The 16,891-nt window shown below is 38.2% G+C and overlaps 3 protein-coding genes across 5 annotated transcripts; all 3 read left to right on the plus strand.

Moving 5' to 3' along the window:
- On the plus strand, positions 1-3,314 carry LOC111789235 (U2 small nuclear ribonucleoprotein B'' 2-like). 2 transcript variants are annotated; one of them, XM_023669941.1, is made up of 6 exons: positions 1-94; positions 279-336; positions 1,103-1,275; positions 1,932-2,025; positions 2,242-2,321; positions 2,640-3,314. In XM_023669941.1, exons 1-6 carry the CDS (start codon positions 80-82, stop codon positions 2,913-2,915), a joined length of 696 nt encoding a protein of 231 aa, XP_023525709.1. In that variant the 5' UTR covers positions 1-79; the 3' UTR covers positions 2,916-3,314. The 2 variants fall into 2 exon arrangements, with proteins under 2 accessions (XP_023525709.1, XP_023525708.1); XM_023669940.1 differs by lacking the exon at positions 1-94 and having other exon boundaries at positions 163-336.
- A 2,977-nt stretch (positions 3,315-6,291) lies between these two features.
- Positions 6,292-8,473, plus strand: LOC111787621 (probable WRKY transcription factor 26). Of its 2 annotated transcripts, none has more exons than XM_023667639.1 (5): positions 6,292-6,695; positions 6,813-6,980; positions 7,075-7,607; positions 7,700-7,864; positions 7,963-8,473. In XM_023667639.1, the coding sequence occupies exons 1-5, from the start codon at positions 6,384-6,386 to the stop codon at positions 8,432-8,434; spliced, it is 1,650 nt and encodes a 549-aa protein (XP_023523407.1). In that variant the 5' UTR covers positions 6,292-6,383; the 3' UTR covers positions 8,435-8,473. The 2 variants fall into 2 exon arrangements, with proteins under 2 accessions (XP_023523407.1, XP_023523406.1); XM_023667638.1 differs by having other exon boundaries at positions 6,296-6,695; positions 7,075-7,610.
- Positions 8,474-10,589: 2,116 nt separating this feature from the next.
- On the plus strand, positions 10,590-12,926 carry LOC111787716 (cation/H(+) antiporter 15-like). The gene is made up of 3 exons (XM_023667748.1): positions 10,590-11,585; positions 11,668-12,063; positions 12,162-12,926. Exons 1-3 carry the CDS (start codon positions 10,590-10,592, stop codon positions 12,924-12,926), a joined length of 2,157 nt encoding a protein of 718 aa, XP_023523516.1.
- Positions 12,927-16,891: the final 3,965 nt, after the last annotated feature.

Raw genomic sequence — 16,891 nt, forward strand, 5'->3', positions numbered from 1 at the left:
CATTCGAAGAACCAGATTTGTGTTCGGTGCTCCGTGATTCTCTGTAAGCCGAAGGCGCTAAACGTGAACGCGAACCACCATGTTATTGGGGGATATACCACNGGGTTGAATATTGGAGGCCCATTAGCAATTTTGCTATTCTAGGGCTCTATCCTGCTTCCGCCGAGTCTCCTTCGTCCTGCTACATTCGAAGAACCAGATTTGTGTTGGGTGCTCCGTGATTCTCTGTAAGCCGAAGGCGCTGAACGTGAACGCGAACCACCATGTTATTGGGGGATATACCACCTAACCAGACCATATACATTAAGAATCTCAATGAGAAGGTCAAGAAAGAAGGTAATTCTGTTCGCTTTTTGCTTATCCCTTGTGTAAATGATTTTTTCTCCTGTTCAATGAGTAGATAGCTTAGTGAGTTGAACTGATCTGCGTGACATTTTATTATTTTCATTTCGCTTTCAGCTCAAAATTCAGCTACTGTCTTGCCTGTTTTTGGGCGAAGTTTTGCTTGTTTTTGTTACCGTTTTAAATATTTCTGATTGCCACACAGTGATTACTCGAGAATGTAGATATTACAGTTGGAATTTGGTTTTTAGGGTGAGGGACCTGATGGCTTGAAATTTTAGTTTGGATAATGCGACGGCTGCTTGGTTTACCATTTACCATGGCATTTTGAATTTTGTTTACTGTCTTGGTTGATTAGCCCTCTTTATATATATATATATATATATATATATATAATAATTTGGGCTTTAGTTTTTGGGTTTTGAAAATTAAGCTGGTGAACACTACTTCCATATTGTTTTCTTTGTTTTTCGAAGTTCAAGCTAAAATTTGGAAACCAAGGAAAGGTTATTTTTAGAAACGTGTTTTTGATCTTGGAATTTGGCATGTATATTTGGAAATATGAAAGCCATTATAAGGAAATGATGAGAAAACAGGCTCAATTTTCAAAAATAAAAAACTAAAAACCAAATGGTTAATTATACATGGCCTTAGTGTTCAGTTTTTGACAATGTTGCATCACATGTGAAGCGTGGCTTTCAATCCTATGGCTTCTTAATGTTTGGATTTGATGGTAGACTGAATTTCTCCTGTTTGACAGAATTGAAGAGATCCCTCTATGCTTTGTTTTCTCAATATGGAAGGATCCTTGACGTTGTTGCCTTGAAGACCCCGAGGCTTCGAGGGCAAGCATGGGTTGCATTTAGTGAAGTGACTGCAGCTAGCAATGCTGTGCGGCAGATGCAAAACTTCCCATTCTATGATAAGCCTATGGTTCGTTTCTAGCTGATCACATTTTTTGAACTTGCTTTTCATAGTCTTTTTGTGGACTTTCATCTATGGTCTGTTCCAGTACGCTTTGAAGTTCTTTGGATAACTGTGGATAGTTTGCTGGTCAGGGAATTGAAGTGATCCTGAGTGTTATGTGTGAAGAGCGTCATGTGAATATCTATACCCAACAACACTTAACATTATGACAGTTTAGCTGCTTTGCATATCCAAAATTATGTCTTTTATCTTTTTGAATATGTAGGCTTATTATATTGGCTATATGCCTTCTTTGATCATTTTGAGATCTTCATTTGCAACTCCTGTCTATTGACATTTCTTCTGTCAATGTATGCCATCATACTTATGTAGTGCTTAAAATGTTGTTGACACACTAAATCTTGATATTGATTGTAAACTATGCGAAGTGATTTTTTTTCTCGTTTTTCTAACATAACCACAGACGTATCCATAATTCTATTTGGTACAAACAAGTATTGTTACTATCTTTTCTTCTAAAAAAATCAGTTAGTTTTTGTTTCATCTTGAAAATTTGTGTATTGTCTTGTTGCCCATTCATACAATTTTCCGATATTGGATATGTAGATGACTTTCTGTTGCCTATCCCAAAAGTTTGAAATGACTATTTTTCTTTTGTGCAGCGAATTCAATATGCCAAAACCAAATCAGATTGTGTTGCTAAAGCTGATGGAAGCTTTGTGCCAAGGGAGAAGAAGAAGAAGCAAGAGGAAAAAGGTGATTGTAACACCAACTACTCTTTCTAAATTTCTTTTGAACTTCGTTGGTGGACATAATCTTGAAGTTGGTGGGGGGACAGTTATAATTAAACTATGAAACATTGTTTCAGGGAACTGGTTGGAAATAACCTCTCATTTTCCAATTGCATTGCTTTTAAGAAGTTGCAAGGTTTCTAAACTGTGTTCCTTATTATCTTTTAATTTGCACATGCAGCTGAGAGAAAGCGACGTACTGACGAAACACACCAGTCTGCGATGCCCAATGGAGCAACCGCTGAGAATGGAGGTTCAAATGTAAGTTTCTTCACTCTTCTTCTTTTTTTCTTTTTTTCTTTTTTGCTTTCGTTTTTGTGATGTCAAATGGATATTTTTCTTCTTCATATGAGCTGTATTGTATTAATTGCTACTCTATAAGTGGTCCTGAGCATTAATTGTATGAGTCTTTTTGGATGGCGTGGTTCTCTGGTTAGTTGTTTTTTCTTCTCATCAGTTTTTAAAGACATTGGTGTCTATTTCAATTAGATTTCATGTTAGTGCCCCTTAGATCAGGCAATGTTATTCAACTTTTTTTCACAATTACTTATGCTAAGAACGCGTCTTCATTGTGTGCAGGCCACATTCCGTCATGCAAATCCAAGCGCTCCAGAAGCTACTCCAAACAACATACTATTTATTGAGAATTTGCCTCATGAAACTTCGAGTATGATGTTGCAAGTCCTCTTCCAACAATATCCTGGATTCAGGGAAGTCCGAATGATTGAAGCAAAGCCGGGTATTGCTTTTGTTGAGTTTGAAGATGATGTTCAATCCTCTATGGCGATGCAGGCTCTTCAGGGCTTTAAAATTGATCCCCAACATCCCATGGCCATCTCTTTTGCAAAGAAGTAACTCAGCCTTTGTTCTACTCTTAGTTTTAGTAACGTGCAGCGGGACTATGTTAATGTCGGAGCATATTAGTATGAGTCAGAAGTTTTTATGTAAAGTTCAGATATCCTTCCCCTCCTTTCAACGATAAAAGAGAACGAACGAACGAAAACATTGGGATAGGCAGGCCACTGATTCCAAAAGATGAGGATATCAAACCAAGGGACTCAATGAGTTTGCCGGCTGTGTTCATTTCAGTTTCCAGCGGTAGCAAGAAAATAGTTTTATGTTAGGTTGTCAAAATGGAAACAGAAAGAACCAATCAAAGACTTATTTCTAAATGTGTTCATGTACTACAGGGAGATGAAATTCAGGAAAACAATGTTCGATTACATTTTTGCATGAATATTTCGTTCTTGACAATGAAGTGTTGATAAACATTTCTGTCAAAGTCTCAGGGACAGAGCTGCTTGGTGCGTGCATTATCTTCCACTGGTCGATTGTGAGCAAGATTTGGTCCAAATTTATTTTGAAAATTGTGTCCTTAACTGGATCAAATGCGCAGCTATTGCTTGTTTTATCATTCTTAAATGTTGGGCCATCTTGATATTGTGTTTCATAGGGATCAGTGCTCCATCAAGTCTTGACTGCTGACCATCATCAGACTTTCAGTGCTGAATCTGACATTGCGTCTCTCTCTGGGCATATCCATTCAGACACATCCGACCACGTCGCCTGTAAGTTTCTTTTTTCTTGTCTTTTTCATATTCCTGCATATTCTCCATGAAATATTCAAAGATATTTAGAAACAACCATGATATGGATATAAATATTGATTAGGTGAAAAAGTTATGGCTGTTTTCTTCTGTCTTATTATTTTGTTGCAAACCCAATTCATTCCCATAAATTAGGCTGCCTTCCACATGGATTCTTTCATTGTTTTATGTCTGTTCTCATGTTTTTTTTAATCGAAGTGATTCCATAATGACAAAAGTTAGATGTTCCTACGAGGGGTATGAGACAACGAATGGATAAAGCTGAATAATTGTCTCTTTATTTTAGGAGTATTTTAACGCTCTTTTTTGAAAATTGTAAAATTAATTAGATCTTAGAGAATCTTTGACTTATGGCTTAGTTTATGTGGTCTGTCACTCTAAAATTTTTGAGTTTGACATGTTTGTTCGATATTGAGAATCTATCAACTTCACTCTAGCTTTAGTTAAGGTAGCATACTTTTTTAATCAAAAGTTAGAAATTCGAATTTCTACCGTTCACATGTTAAACTTTTGAAAAAAAGGAAAGTTTAGAGAATCTACTACAATGAACTGAATTGTCTCGAACTTTATTATTATCCGTTCTGCATGGTTTGAACATTTTACAGAATGACAAAATCAATCAATTTATCTATCTAATCAACTAACTAGATCGACTTATTCCCTTTTGTGTAGGCAAACAGAAGTTCGGCTTTACGACTTTAAATTTGTACAAACCTAACCCGAGTCAAAACGTTGTGAATATGTTCATATCAAAAGGAATAAGGAATAATAAATGTGTGTCGTGTAAAAGAAGAGGAAATAAGGATAATGGTGCAAAATTCAAGCTGACCCAATGTGCAGTTTGCTTGCAAGCTCTTATTTTTAAGCATGTGGATGATGTATATCCGTATGACCCAACAACATACATGTCATATTTAATATTTTTTAATAATTATATTAATTAAAAAAACAATCTAAGCCTTTTTTTTTCCTGGCCACGTGGAACTTGGCTGCTTTCTCTTTTTTCTCCTTTCTCGCGTTATCGTTGGGTTCTAGAAATGATGACGTCATAAATCCTCTTTTCACATTTTCTTCTCCACCACCCACGAACTTCTGTGAAATATGTGATGTCACAGTTGGAACTCTTGGGTAGCAGAACAAAACATCAGGGTGTGGAAACCTAACCTTCTCCTACCAGACGCGTTTTAAAGCTTTGAGTGAAAGTCTAAAAATGACAATTTTTGCTAGCAGTGGATTTGGGTCGTTACAAATGGTATTAGAGCCTCTGGGTCGTTACAAATGGTATCAGAGCCAGACACCGGACGATATACCAGCCTTCTCTGTTGTTTTGAGGGAAAGCCCAAAAAGGACAATTTCTGTTAGCAGTGGATTTGGGTCGTTACAAATGGTATCAGAGCCAGACACCGGACGATGTACCAGCCTTCTCTGTTCCCCGAAGGGGGTAGACACGAAGCAGTAAAAGTGTTTGTTAACCCAACTCAATTTTTACGATAAAAAACTTAACCCAACTCAATTTTTACGATTAAAAATAAATAAAAGAAATCAATAAATTGATGCAATGTATTCTAACCAATCAAAATGTAAATCCAATTTTGTTATAAATTTTCATTAATATTTGCATTATTCATGTTAATAATTATAGATAAGATTTATTATAAGTTGGAGAAAATGTTTGTTATTATGAAAATAGTAATAATTAGAGCTCTCATAACTTGAAATTTTTGTCCAAATATTTATGAATATTATTGTAAAATACAACTCATGTTCATGCCAGCTTCATTAATATTCTTTTTTCCTATTTTAAAATAAATTAATATTCTTTTATAATCTTTCTTCAAGAGTGGACTATTCCCAAAGTATTCCTTTGAAGAACATCCCTTGGATTTTAAGATACTTAATTTTTTTTAATTAAATTATTAATTTGATTCGTACCAATTTAGTCGTGTATTTGAATATATATTTTTAATTAAGCTTTAAACGTCCATCGTTAGGGTTAGGGTTACGTAAATTTATCATATACAAATCTATGTATATTTAAACCTCTCTCAATTTTGAGTCAGATACTTCTTTCGTATGAAGCAGATTTTCTAGCGTTTGCGTATGCTTCTTCTCTTGAAACATGACCATGTTACCTGTTTATCGTTTCTAAAATCGAAGCCTACTATCTTTACGTATCAACACGACATCCTGAAATGACTTGTGTTGATATATAAGAATAGTTTTTACTCTTAAAAGCAGTTGTAGACGTGTAAATAATGTAGCTATATTGCATATAATATCAAAGTCATTGAATGAGATCTTGATTCCAATTTTAAACAATTGGGTGTTACTCTAAATACGGAAAAACATATACTTGAGAAAAAAAACATATACTATAAGAATTCGGGTTGGTCTGTAACGATTTTAGACATGTTACGAATGAGGTGAAACATGAATGGAACCAGACAACAAACAAGTGACATAGAGAGACAAAAGGACCAATCTCTCTTAATTTGAGCAAGAAAAAAAGAAATGGAAAAAAAAATAAAGAAATTAAGTCAGCCGCCATTCGGTCAAACCCACGAGTTTTGACCAAAACAGAGTCAACAATAGACTCGCCTTCCTGGAACCATCCTCTCCATCTTCTTCATTACCCTCTCTTCCTCTCCTTCTTAAGCTTTCTCCTTCCGCCATTTCTCCTTTCAATCTCCTCTGTTTCTCTCTGCTCTGTTCATTCATGGCCTCCTCTTCCGGGAGCTTAGACACCTCTGCTAATTCCCATCCTTCTTTCACTTTCTCCACTCATCCTTTCATGACTACTTCTTACTCCGACCTTCTCGCCGCCGGCAGCAACGATCTTCCATCCTCCGCCGCCGCCCACGGAGCTCACCGAGGCTCTGGAACCGGAGTTCCTAAATTCAAATCCCTCCCTCCTCCTTCTCTGCCTCTGTTGCCACCTACTCTGATTCCTTCTTCCCTGTTCTCAATTCCTCCTGGTTTGAGCCCCACCGAGCTTCTTGATTCGCCGGTTCTCCTCAGTGCTTCTTATGTGAGATTCCATTTTCTTTATGGGTTTTCGATTTTACTTAATGGGTCGGTCTTGTTTTGATGAAATTCATGTTGATTTTAATGGGATTTGGTTTTTTTTTTGTGTGTTTGTGTTCAGGTTCTGCCGTCGCCGACCACCGGGAGTTTCCCGTCGCAGTCGTTGAATTGGAAGAACAATTCTGGGTATAATCAACAGAGCATCAAAGAAGAGAACAAATTCTTGTCGGAATTCTCATTTCTAACTCAATCGTCTCAGCCGCCGACATCTTTTCAGCCAGCTCCGACGGTATGTTAGATCGAAACAGAGGACTCTGTTTTCATTTTCAAAATTTGAATTGTTCATTTCGTTAAATCTCTGAATCTTTTGTTTTTGAATATAGACTGAGGGAAAGAAACAGGACGGATCGATGCAGAGCTTCTCACCGGAATATGGGATTGTTCAAAACCAGAGCCAGAACAACGCCGGCAGGGATTACCCTCAACAATCTCAGACGGTGAATCGGAGATCCGACGACGGTTACAACTGGAGAAAATACGGCCAAAAACAGGTCAAGGGAAGTGAAAATCCGAGAAGCTATTACAAGTGCACCTTCCCCAATTGCCCAACGAAGAAAAAGGTCGAAAGATCCTTAGATGGACAGATCACGGAGATCGTTTACAAAGGCAGCCATAACCACCCGAAGCCACAGTCAACGAGGAAGTCATCGTTGTCGTCCGCCGTGTCGGCGTCAAATCCAGCCGCCAACGATATGGCGGAGCAGTCATTCACAACCCAAGGAAGCGGTCAATTCGACGGCGTTGCAACGCCGGAGAATTCATTGATCTCGGTCGGCGACGATGACTTCGATCGGAGCTCTCAGAGGAGCAAATCTGCCGGAGACGATAACGACGATGACGAACCAGAGGCCAAGAGGTGGTGAGTGGAGCTAAACCCAATACTCTGTTTTTGCTAAATGACTCTGTTTTTGTGTTTTGTTAACTAAGAATTTGGTTATGGATCTTCAGGAGAAGGGATGGTGATAACAATGAAGGGATTTCAGCTGCAGGTAACCGGACCGTGAGAGAGCCGAGAGTCGTTGTTCAAACCACCAGCGACATCGACATTCTCGACGACGGTTACCGGTGGAGGAAGTATGGCCAAAAAGTGGTTAAGGGAAATCCAAATCCAAGGTAAATAAACTATTAACCGTGTGAAGTTAAAGTTTTTATTTATTTTTTTTGTTAAGAATGAGAAACAGAAATGACATATATTTCATAACTGATTGCAGGAGTTATTACAAATGCACAAACCCGGGATGTCCTGTAAGAAAGCATGTAGAGAGAGCCTCGCATGATCTACGAGCAGTGATCACAACCTACGAAGGCAAACACAACCACGAAGTCCCACCGGCACGCGGCAGCGGAAGCCATTCCCTAAGCCGTCCATTTCCCAGCAATGACTTATCGGCCACCGCAATCCACCCATTGGCGGTGACCCATCGAGCAAACAACGACGCCGGAGGCAGCAACAACAAGGACAACCTTCTTCATGGTCTGAGGCTACAACAATCTTCCGACAACCAAACACCATTCACACTGGAAATGGTGCAAAATCCGAATGGATTTTCATTCCCGGAATTTGGGAACTCCATGGGGATGGGATCCTACATGAATCCAACACAATCCAATGACAGTTTGTTCGTTAGAGCAAAAGAGGAGCCAAGAGATCATGACATGTTCATCCAATCTCTCCTATGTTGATTGAGACAAGGAATTTTCATGGGATTAACAAAGAAAAAACAGACAGAAAAATAAGGTTNTTTTTTGTATATTTTTTCATAGGATTGGTTGGTTTTTTTTTTTAATGTTTTTTTTGTTATAGTGAGCCACATATTACAATTATATCTTAATTATTATTTTTCTATTTTTATTTTTATTGAAGAACTTCATTTTTATTCTTTATTATTGTTTTATTCTAAATTTGAAAATAAAATTTAATAGAAATTCATGAATTTTGTTCCAAGTTATTTTTTTATTTAAAAAAATTAATTCGAGGAAGAGATAGACACGTGTCCGGGGTTGTTGAGAGGTCTATAGAAGGGGAGTCATTGCTGACGTAAGCATGAAGTTTGAACGAGTCAAAGAAAGCGGCCGTGATTACGTGGCGGAGAAGTCAACTTTGGTGGAATTAAGGGGTAAAATGACCGTTTTACCCCGACTTCACACGGAGGGTATTTTGGTAAAATAGAGTAAGAAGATTGGGTCGTGAATGACACGGAATAAATAGGGAAGATATGAGTGACACTTGGCAGAATCTTATTGGATGTCGGAGTTTGTTCAACAACCGACTTGTCGTAACTAAGTTAGCATTGATCGTGTGTGGGGTATTTCCTAGTCCCTCCGTTCACACCCCGACAGTACAATTAATATTAAGATTTTATTTAAAAAATAACCATTTAGTTTCGGTTCAATTTACAAATATCTAAAGGTGGATCCGTTGCGGATCATATAAATAATGACCGTAAGTCAACTGAGCTCTAGTACCCGTTGTTAGAATCTCACAACAACACACACTCGATCTAGATGAAGATCACCAAGAACAACAGAGAAAAAAATGTAAGGAGATCGTTGATAGTCCTTGGTGCCTGATCGGGTTCCTCTCGTGCTTCTAGTTCATATAATTCCTCTACATTCTCCGTAGGATACAAATATCGTTCATGCTCTCCACACCTACATCCGTGAGAATGTGATGACGAGGGACCGACATCAAATGCATTATACAGTGGTGTATATAAAATTATCACAAACCACGAATCAATACCATCTTAGCGATCGGACGCATCTCTTCGACATCATTTGGTACAACTCGGAACAACTACTCCTCTACTAGAATGTCCTCCCGTTGAGCACGCTTTCTACATCAAGTACCAAAATGAAAAGTAATAGAGAGGTTATACATATCTCACATTTTTCTCGAGACGAATTCTGACAATATTTAATCATGCCACTTGACCATAAGACGTTCTCTCGAGTGATGTATCACCGAGTAATATTTTAATACCAATCCGTAAATTGGAGTTTACATCCATTGACATCAACCAGAGCATCAACTATATAAAAAAGCGGAACAACAAACGAACAAGGCTCGAGCCAAAGAGCTAAAACAAAAGGCCACCAAACTCGTTAATGATTCTTAACCGTTCACAAATTATATCAACCTTGTTTTTACATAAAAGACTCAAAATACCATAAAATATAATAATATACACGTGTAACTATATCAGACAGATACATGCATAGCTGACCTAACACGCAAAATCAGATGTGTCTCTCCCCTTTCTTTCGGATGAATCTACACCAACATTCTTTTTCCAACTAACGTAGAACACATTGCATCTGTTTATCAAATTGCATTTGAAACGGGACGTGGGATGGATTTTAATAGCTCTACTTATAGAACGAGCGCGGATTAAGTTAGAACCAAACATATGGAGAGAGACCAAAAGAAAGGCTGTTAATTTGAAGTTAGGAAAGGGAAAATACGTGGTTTAGAATGATTAAACACAATTAACCACAGATTATTGAAGCAATTTTGCAATACAAACAGATACTTTAAACGTCATGAAGGCTAAAAAATGAGTACTCAAGCTGCTCAAAATGGAAGCTGGGTATGCATGCCTAATACCAATTACCAATCAAGAGGCATCTTCTTTGGCGACACCCCTTTCTCCTATGGAAGCTCCATTCTTCTTGCTCAACTTTCTCTCTCCTCCCTTCTTACCTCTCTTTTACAATGCATTCTCACTCCTCTCGGGGAAAGCTCGTTCATTTCGCAAATGCTGGTAAGTTCACGAACAAACTCAATCCTTTCTGTTCTTTGATTTTGACATCTGGATTTTGTTTTTAGGTCGGTCTTATGCTCGGGCCGTCGTTTTACGGCGGGGATAGTCTGGTTTTGGAGGCAGTATTCCCATTCAAAAGCTTCTATGTTTCCGAAACGTTTGCGTTCTTCGGGTGCTTAGTGTTCATGTTTCTCGTTGGAGTTAAAATGGATTTAACCATAATTCAAAGATCGGGACGAAAGGCTATGGCGATTGGAGTTTTAGCGTTTATATCGCCATTGTTTATCAACTTTATATTAGCATCATATCTAAAGAACTCGATTGACATGGACTTACAATTGAAAAACTCCCTCACTGCGATTGGAGCGTTTCAAGCCTCGAGTTCTTTTCATGTTATTGCTTGTTATTTAGCCGATACTAATCTTCTAAACTCGGATATCGGTCGTCTTGCTCTCTCGTCTTCGATGATTAGTGGGATGTTGAGTTGGCTCGCGTTGGTTGTCGTGTTCATGGTGCAACAAACGTCGAACCGACAACAAGATGCATTGCCATGGATGGCTCTTTGCATGGTTTGCATGATTATTCTTGTGATTTACATTTTGCGACCTATTATGTTATGGATCATTGAACAAACTAATAACTCCGGGAGAGTCATCAAAGAAGGGTACGTGCTTTTGGTGTTTTTAATGTTGTTGTTTTGTGCTTTGTTTAGTGAGTTTGTCGGACAGCATTTTATGTTGGGGCCCATGATTCTTGGGCTGGCTGTGCCTGATGGGCCGCCGCTTGGCACGGCGTTGGTGGATAAACTTGACTCGTTTGTGTCATCCATTATGCTGCCGTGCTACTTTGTCATAAGTGGGGCAAGGATCAATCTTTCGGAGATAAATATGAGGAGTGCTTGGATTGTTCAAGTGTTGGCATTAGGGAGCTTTCTAGGGAAGTTGATTGGGACCGTGCTGCCATCTTTGTATTGCAAAATGCCTTTGGTCGATTCGTTATCGCTCGGACTCATCATGAGCACGCAAGGCATCGCCGATATTCTCACTCTCCAACATGCCATGCTCCTCTTTGTAACTCTCTCACGACTACCCTGTTCCTTAAATTAACAAAACTATCGTTAGTATCACGTTTCAAAGTGAAATTTTTGTGCAGATAATAGATCAGAAATCGTATGCTATGATGGTGGTGGCGATGATGGTAGTAACAGGGACGATATCACCGATAGTGAAAATTATATATAACCCATCAAAGAAATACAAATCGACTTCGAGGAGGAGGACGATCGAGCATGCTTGCCCTAGCGGGGAGCTGCGGTTGTTGGTTTGTATCCATCACCATGACAACACTCCCTCCATAATCAACTTGCTTGAGGTCTCCAATCCCACCATCAAAAGCCCTATCTACTTCTACCTTCTCCATCTCCACCAACTCACGGGTCGAGCCTCTCCGCTCTTTATCGATCATCAGAACGGTAGTCATCATGACTCCCAACGTTTCAATCCAATCATCAACGCCTTCCAAATCTACCAGAAATACAATTACGATAAAGTTGTTTAATTTATCATGACCCATCAACTTATATTTTTAAATTCAATTTTGACTCGACGTTAATTATCTAATGTTGTTTTCTTTTCGGGTATGATTAGGTTTCAATGAATGCCTTCACATCCATAGCTCCTTACGTTAGCATGCACGACGATGTGTGTATGTTAGCGTTGGAGAAACGGGTGGCAATGGTGATTGTACCGTTTCACGAGTGGAGGACGTTGAATGGTATCGTGGAATCAATGAATCAAATAAGGGGAGTGAACAAGAATATTTTGTCAAAGGCTCCTTGTTCGGTTGGGATCTTGATCGATCGTGTGAGCTTGCAGAGCACGGCAACGATGTCGATGATGAATAGAGCGGATTTGTATAAGGTGGGAATGCTTTTCGTGGAAGGGGCGGACGATCGAGAGGCATTGGCGTATGCCACTCGCATGGCGGAGCATCCGATGGTGGCGCTCACGGTGGTGCGGTTGATGCTACCGGAAAGTAAGACCGAACATAGGGCGGAATTGATTCTCGATTCGGAGATGTTAAACGAGTTCAAGAGGATAATGGAAACCTCAGGGATTCAGCATTGTGTTTATGAAGAGGAAATGGTGAAAGATTGCGTTGGGTTGATCAACGTGATAAGAACAATGGAACAGAATTATGATCTCATGTTGGTGGGGCGGCGCCACGACGGCGAGTCGGAGCTGTTCCAGGGGTTGAACGAGTGGAACGAGTACCCTGAGCTGGGCATCATCGGAGACATGTTTGCCTCCACCGATTTCAGCGGCGCCGTCGCAATGCTGGTAGTTCAGCAGCAGACAATCGGCGACGATGAGGATCTCCTCGACGATTTCCGATGCCTCATGGAGGAGTAATTTTCTGTGGATATAAAGCCCTACAACAACAATTGAATTTTTCTCCCTTGTATATAATTTTTTGTAATAAAAAATTTCATTTCAATTAATTTTTTTAATAGAGAGTTTCTATTTATTAATATAATTTTTTATTAAAAAATTCACGCATATATCATGTGAGTAGGACGGGGATTTAGGGTGGACAAAGACGAAAAATATAATTTTCGTCCCGGTTTAGTTAATGGAGATCTCACTTCAATTGTAGAGTGGAACGGAACATTTTCTTATAAAGGAATCGTGAGGCTGAGGGCGATACGTTATGGGCTGAAGCGAACAATATTTGCTAGCGACGAGGTTGGGCTATTACAAATGGAATCAGAGTCAGACGCGGGCGGTGAGGACACTAGGCCCCTAAGGGAGTGAATTTTGAGATCCCACCACGGTTGGAGAGGGGAACGAACCATTTCTTATAAAGGTGTGAGAACTTTTCTCTAGTAGACGCGTTTTAAAATCGTGAGGCTGAGGGTAATACGTAATGGGCTGAAGTAAACAATATTTGCTAGCAATGAGATTGGGTTATTACAAATGGTATCAGAGCCAGACGCGGGAGGTGAGGACGCTAGGCTCCTAAGGGGGTGAATTCTGAGATCTCACCTCAGTTGGAGAGGGGAACGAAACATTTCTTATAAAGGTGTGGGAACTTCTATTTAGTAGACACATTTTAAAATCGTGAGGCTGAGGGCGATACGTAATAGGCTAAAACGAACAATATTTGTTAGCGGTGGGATTGAGCTATTACAAATGGTATTAGAGTCAGACGCGGGCGGTGAGAACGTTAGGCCTCCAAAGAGGTGGATTATGAGATCCCACCTTGGTTTGGAGAGGGGAATGAAACATTTCTTATAAAGGCGTGGGAACTTCTCTCTAGTAGACGCGTTTTAAAATCGTGAGGCAGACGTCGATATGTAATGGGCTAAAGCGAACAATATTTGCTAGCAATGATGTTGGGCTATTACAAATGGTATCAAAGCTAGATGCACGCGGTGAGGACGCTAGGCTCGTAAGGGGGTGAATTATGAGATCCCACCTCGATTGGAGAGGGGAACGAAACATTTCTTATAAAGGTGTGAGAATTTCTCTCTAGTAGACGCGTTTTAGAATCGTGAGGCAAAAGTCGATATGTAATGGGCTAAAACGAACAATATTTGTTAGCAGTGGAGTTGAGCTATTACAAACGGTATCAGAGTCAGACATGGGTGGTGAGGACGTTGGGCTCCCACGGAGGTGAATTCTGAGATTCCACCTCAGTTGTAGAGGGGAACGAAATATTTCTTAAAAGGGTGTAGCGTTTTAAAATCGTTTAGACGTAACGGACTAAAGAGAACAATATCCGTTAGCGATTCAGAATCTTATAAAGTTCGTACCATCTTATCTATTTTATGGATAAACATAACTTGACGAGGATACCCACATCACTTCAATACCATCATAGTAAGGCACCGAACTTAGCAAGGGTCATTTTCAGTCATTTCAAAATTATAATTTTTTTTTAATGATTTAATTAAAATTTAAAAATTACAAATACATATATACATCACTGGAAAATATATATTTAAATTAGATTTTAAATTATTATTTCAATTGGAAAGTAGAAAATAAGTTGAGAATAATTTATATATTTATTTATTCATAATTTAATCTATATTTTAAAAATTAGAAACATGACCATGTTATCGGGTCTTCCATTTAATTATAATTATTTGCCTAACAAAATAATAATATAATTATTAATTATTCGACCATAACTACGCATTTTCATTTAATATATTTTATTTTATTAATAATTTATAATAATTTTTTCAAGTTCAACGACGGTAACGTGAAGGTCGAATTATCGAACTTTGAGCTTTATTCACTAAAACATAGTTTGAACGTTTTGGCCATTTTTAAATTTGGTAGTGATTTAATATATTTTTATTTAAAAAAAAACATTATTATATCAATAAAAATTATTAAAATAATAAAAATAAGCATTAAAGTTTAATTTGGAATAAACATTACTAATTACAAATGAATATCAATGATTAATAAGAGGAGGGTGTTTTGGGAATTCATTGATCTTCACTGATGCTATGTAGATGAGGTTGCCACGCGCCGCCACACGAACGGCTTCTCCGGCGATTCCGGCTGCCGGATTTGGGCTTCTTCAAGACAATGACATCGACGTTGGAGTCCGGGAAAGCGGCGGAGTTGGGGGAGGAGAGGTTTTTGGGAGGCTTCCGATGGTCGGAATTGGCCGGAATCAAGAAATAAATACCGCCACGTCGGAGGTGAGATTGAGGGGAGAGAAGGGTGAAACGGCGGAGGAGGGAGTGGTCATCGGAGGAGGGAGTGGTGAGGACGTGGCCAGGGTTGGAGTTGAGGATCTCGCCGGCGAGGAGCGGCGGAGAGAATCGTTGGACATGACCGTTTGCCTTTTAAATATTATTTTATTCTTATTTTTAATTTTTTTTTATAGCTATACAAAAAAAAAATTAATTGGATTTTTTTTATTATTTATATTAAAAAAGATCGATATATATTNAATTGGATTTTTTTTATTATTTATATTAAAAAAGATCGATATATATTTATGAGTATTAATTATGACATGTTAAACTATATAATAAAATAAATTTTGCATTTTGTTAACTTTTTATTCAAAATTTTCATTGAAATTTAAGAAGTAAATTAAAAATGAAGAATTTTTTGGGACCAAAACTATATTTTAATTTTTTTAATATAACCTATGAGCAAGGATATTTTAAAGAAATTTAATTAAACTATAACATAAAGGATCTCTTTGGATTAATTACTCTAATCTTTAATATAATATAATGTCATTTGATTAATTAAGGAAACCTAAGCCCAAGAGATAACAATTAATGTAATTTAGTTTTAGGTTAATTATTTGTTTAATGATTTTGATTTTTGGGAAGTTTCAATTAAGGGTCTTGTTCCCTTCTCAATCGACGTGGAATTTCACAACCCATCCCTTTTGGGGACCCGGCGTCCTCGCTAGTACACTGCTCGGTGTCTGGATTTGATACCATTTGTAACAGCTCAATCCTACCGCTAGCCGATATTGTCCTCTCCGAACTTTCCCTTCAAAGTTTTAAAACGAATATGTTAAGGAGAGTTTTACACACCAAGGAATGTTTCGTTTCCCTCTCAAAACTATGAGAGAAAGAATCGACGTGACGAGAATTCTCAACTCGAAATAATGAAAAGATACTAGAAGAAGAATACCGAGTTGCGTTCTCATTTTTATTCCTTTATTATAATTATAATTATTATTCTATTTTTCTGAATTTGTTCTGATTCCTTCACTTTCTTGTGCACATCAAATGGAGTTTCAGTTAAGCTGTACATCACAAAGTATGTTCTTTTTTTCCAAAATAAATATTATATCTATATATATATTTAATTTCAAAATACTTTTAAGATATTTTTTAGCAAATTAAATTAAATGCTTAATTAATAATAAAAAAACTAATCATTTACTTTAAAACCCAAATCAACGGTAAGACAACATTTGGGCCACTAATTCTTGGCCCATCTGCTTGCTTGTTGGGCCATTTACTTCAAAAGCCTATCCAATCGTTAGGCAACATTTGGGCCACTAATTCCTGACCCACTGCTTTCTTGTTGGGCCATTTACTTTAAAACCCGATCCAATCACTAGGCAACAGTTGGGCCACTAATTCTTGGCCCATCTGCTTTCTTGTTGGGCTATTTACTTTAAAGCCCAATCCAATCTTTAGGCAACATTTGGGCCATTAATTCCTGGCCCATCTGCTTGATTGTTGGGCCATTAACTTTAAAATCCAATCAAATCGTTAGGCAATATTTGAGCCACTAATTATTGGCCCATTGGCTTGCTTGTTTGGCCATTTACTTTAAAGTCCAATCCAATCGTTAGGCAACATTTGGGCCACCAATTCTTG

Source organism: Cucurbita pepo, chromosome LG02 (genome assembly GCF_002806865.2).
Source record: "Cucurbita pepo subsp. pepo cultivar mu-cu-16 chromosome LG02, ASM280686v2, whole genome shotgun sequence".
Classification (NCBI taxonomy): Eukaryota; Viridiplantae; Streptophyta; class Magnoliopsida; order Cucurbitales; family Cucurbitaceae; genus Cucurbita; species Cucurbita pepo.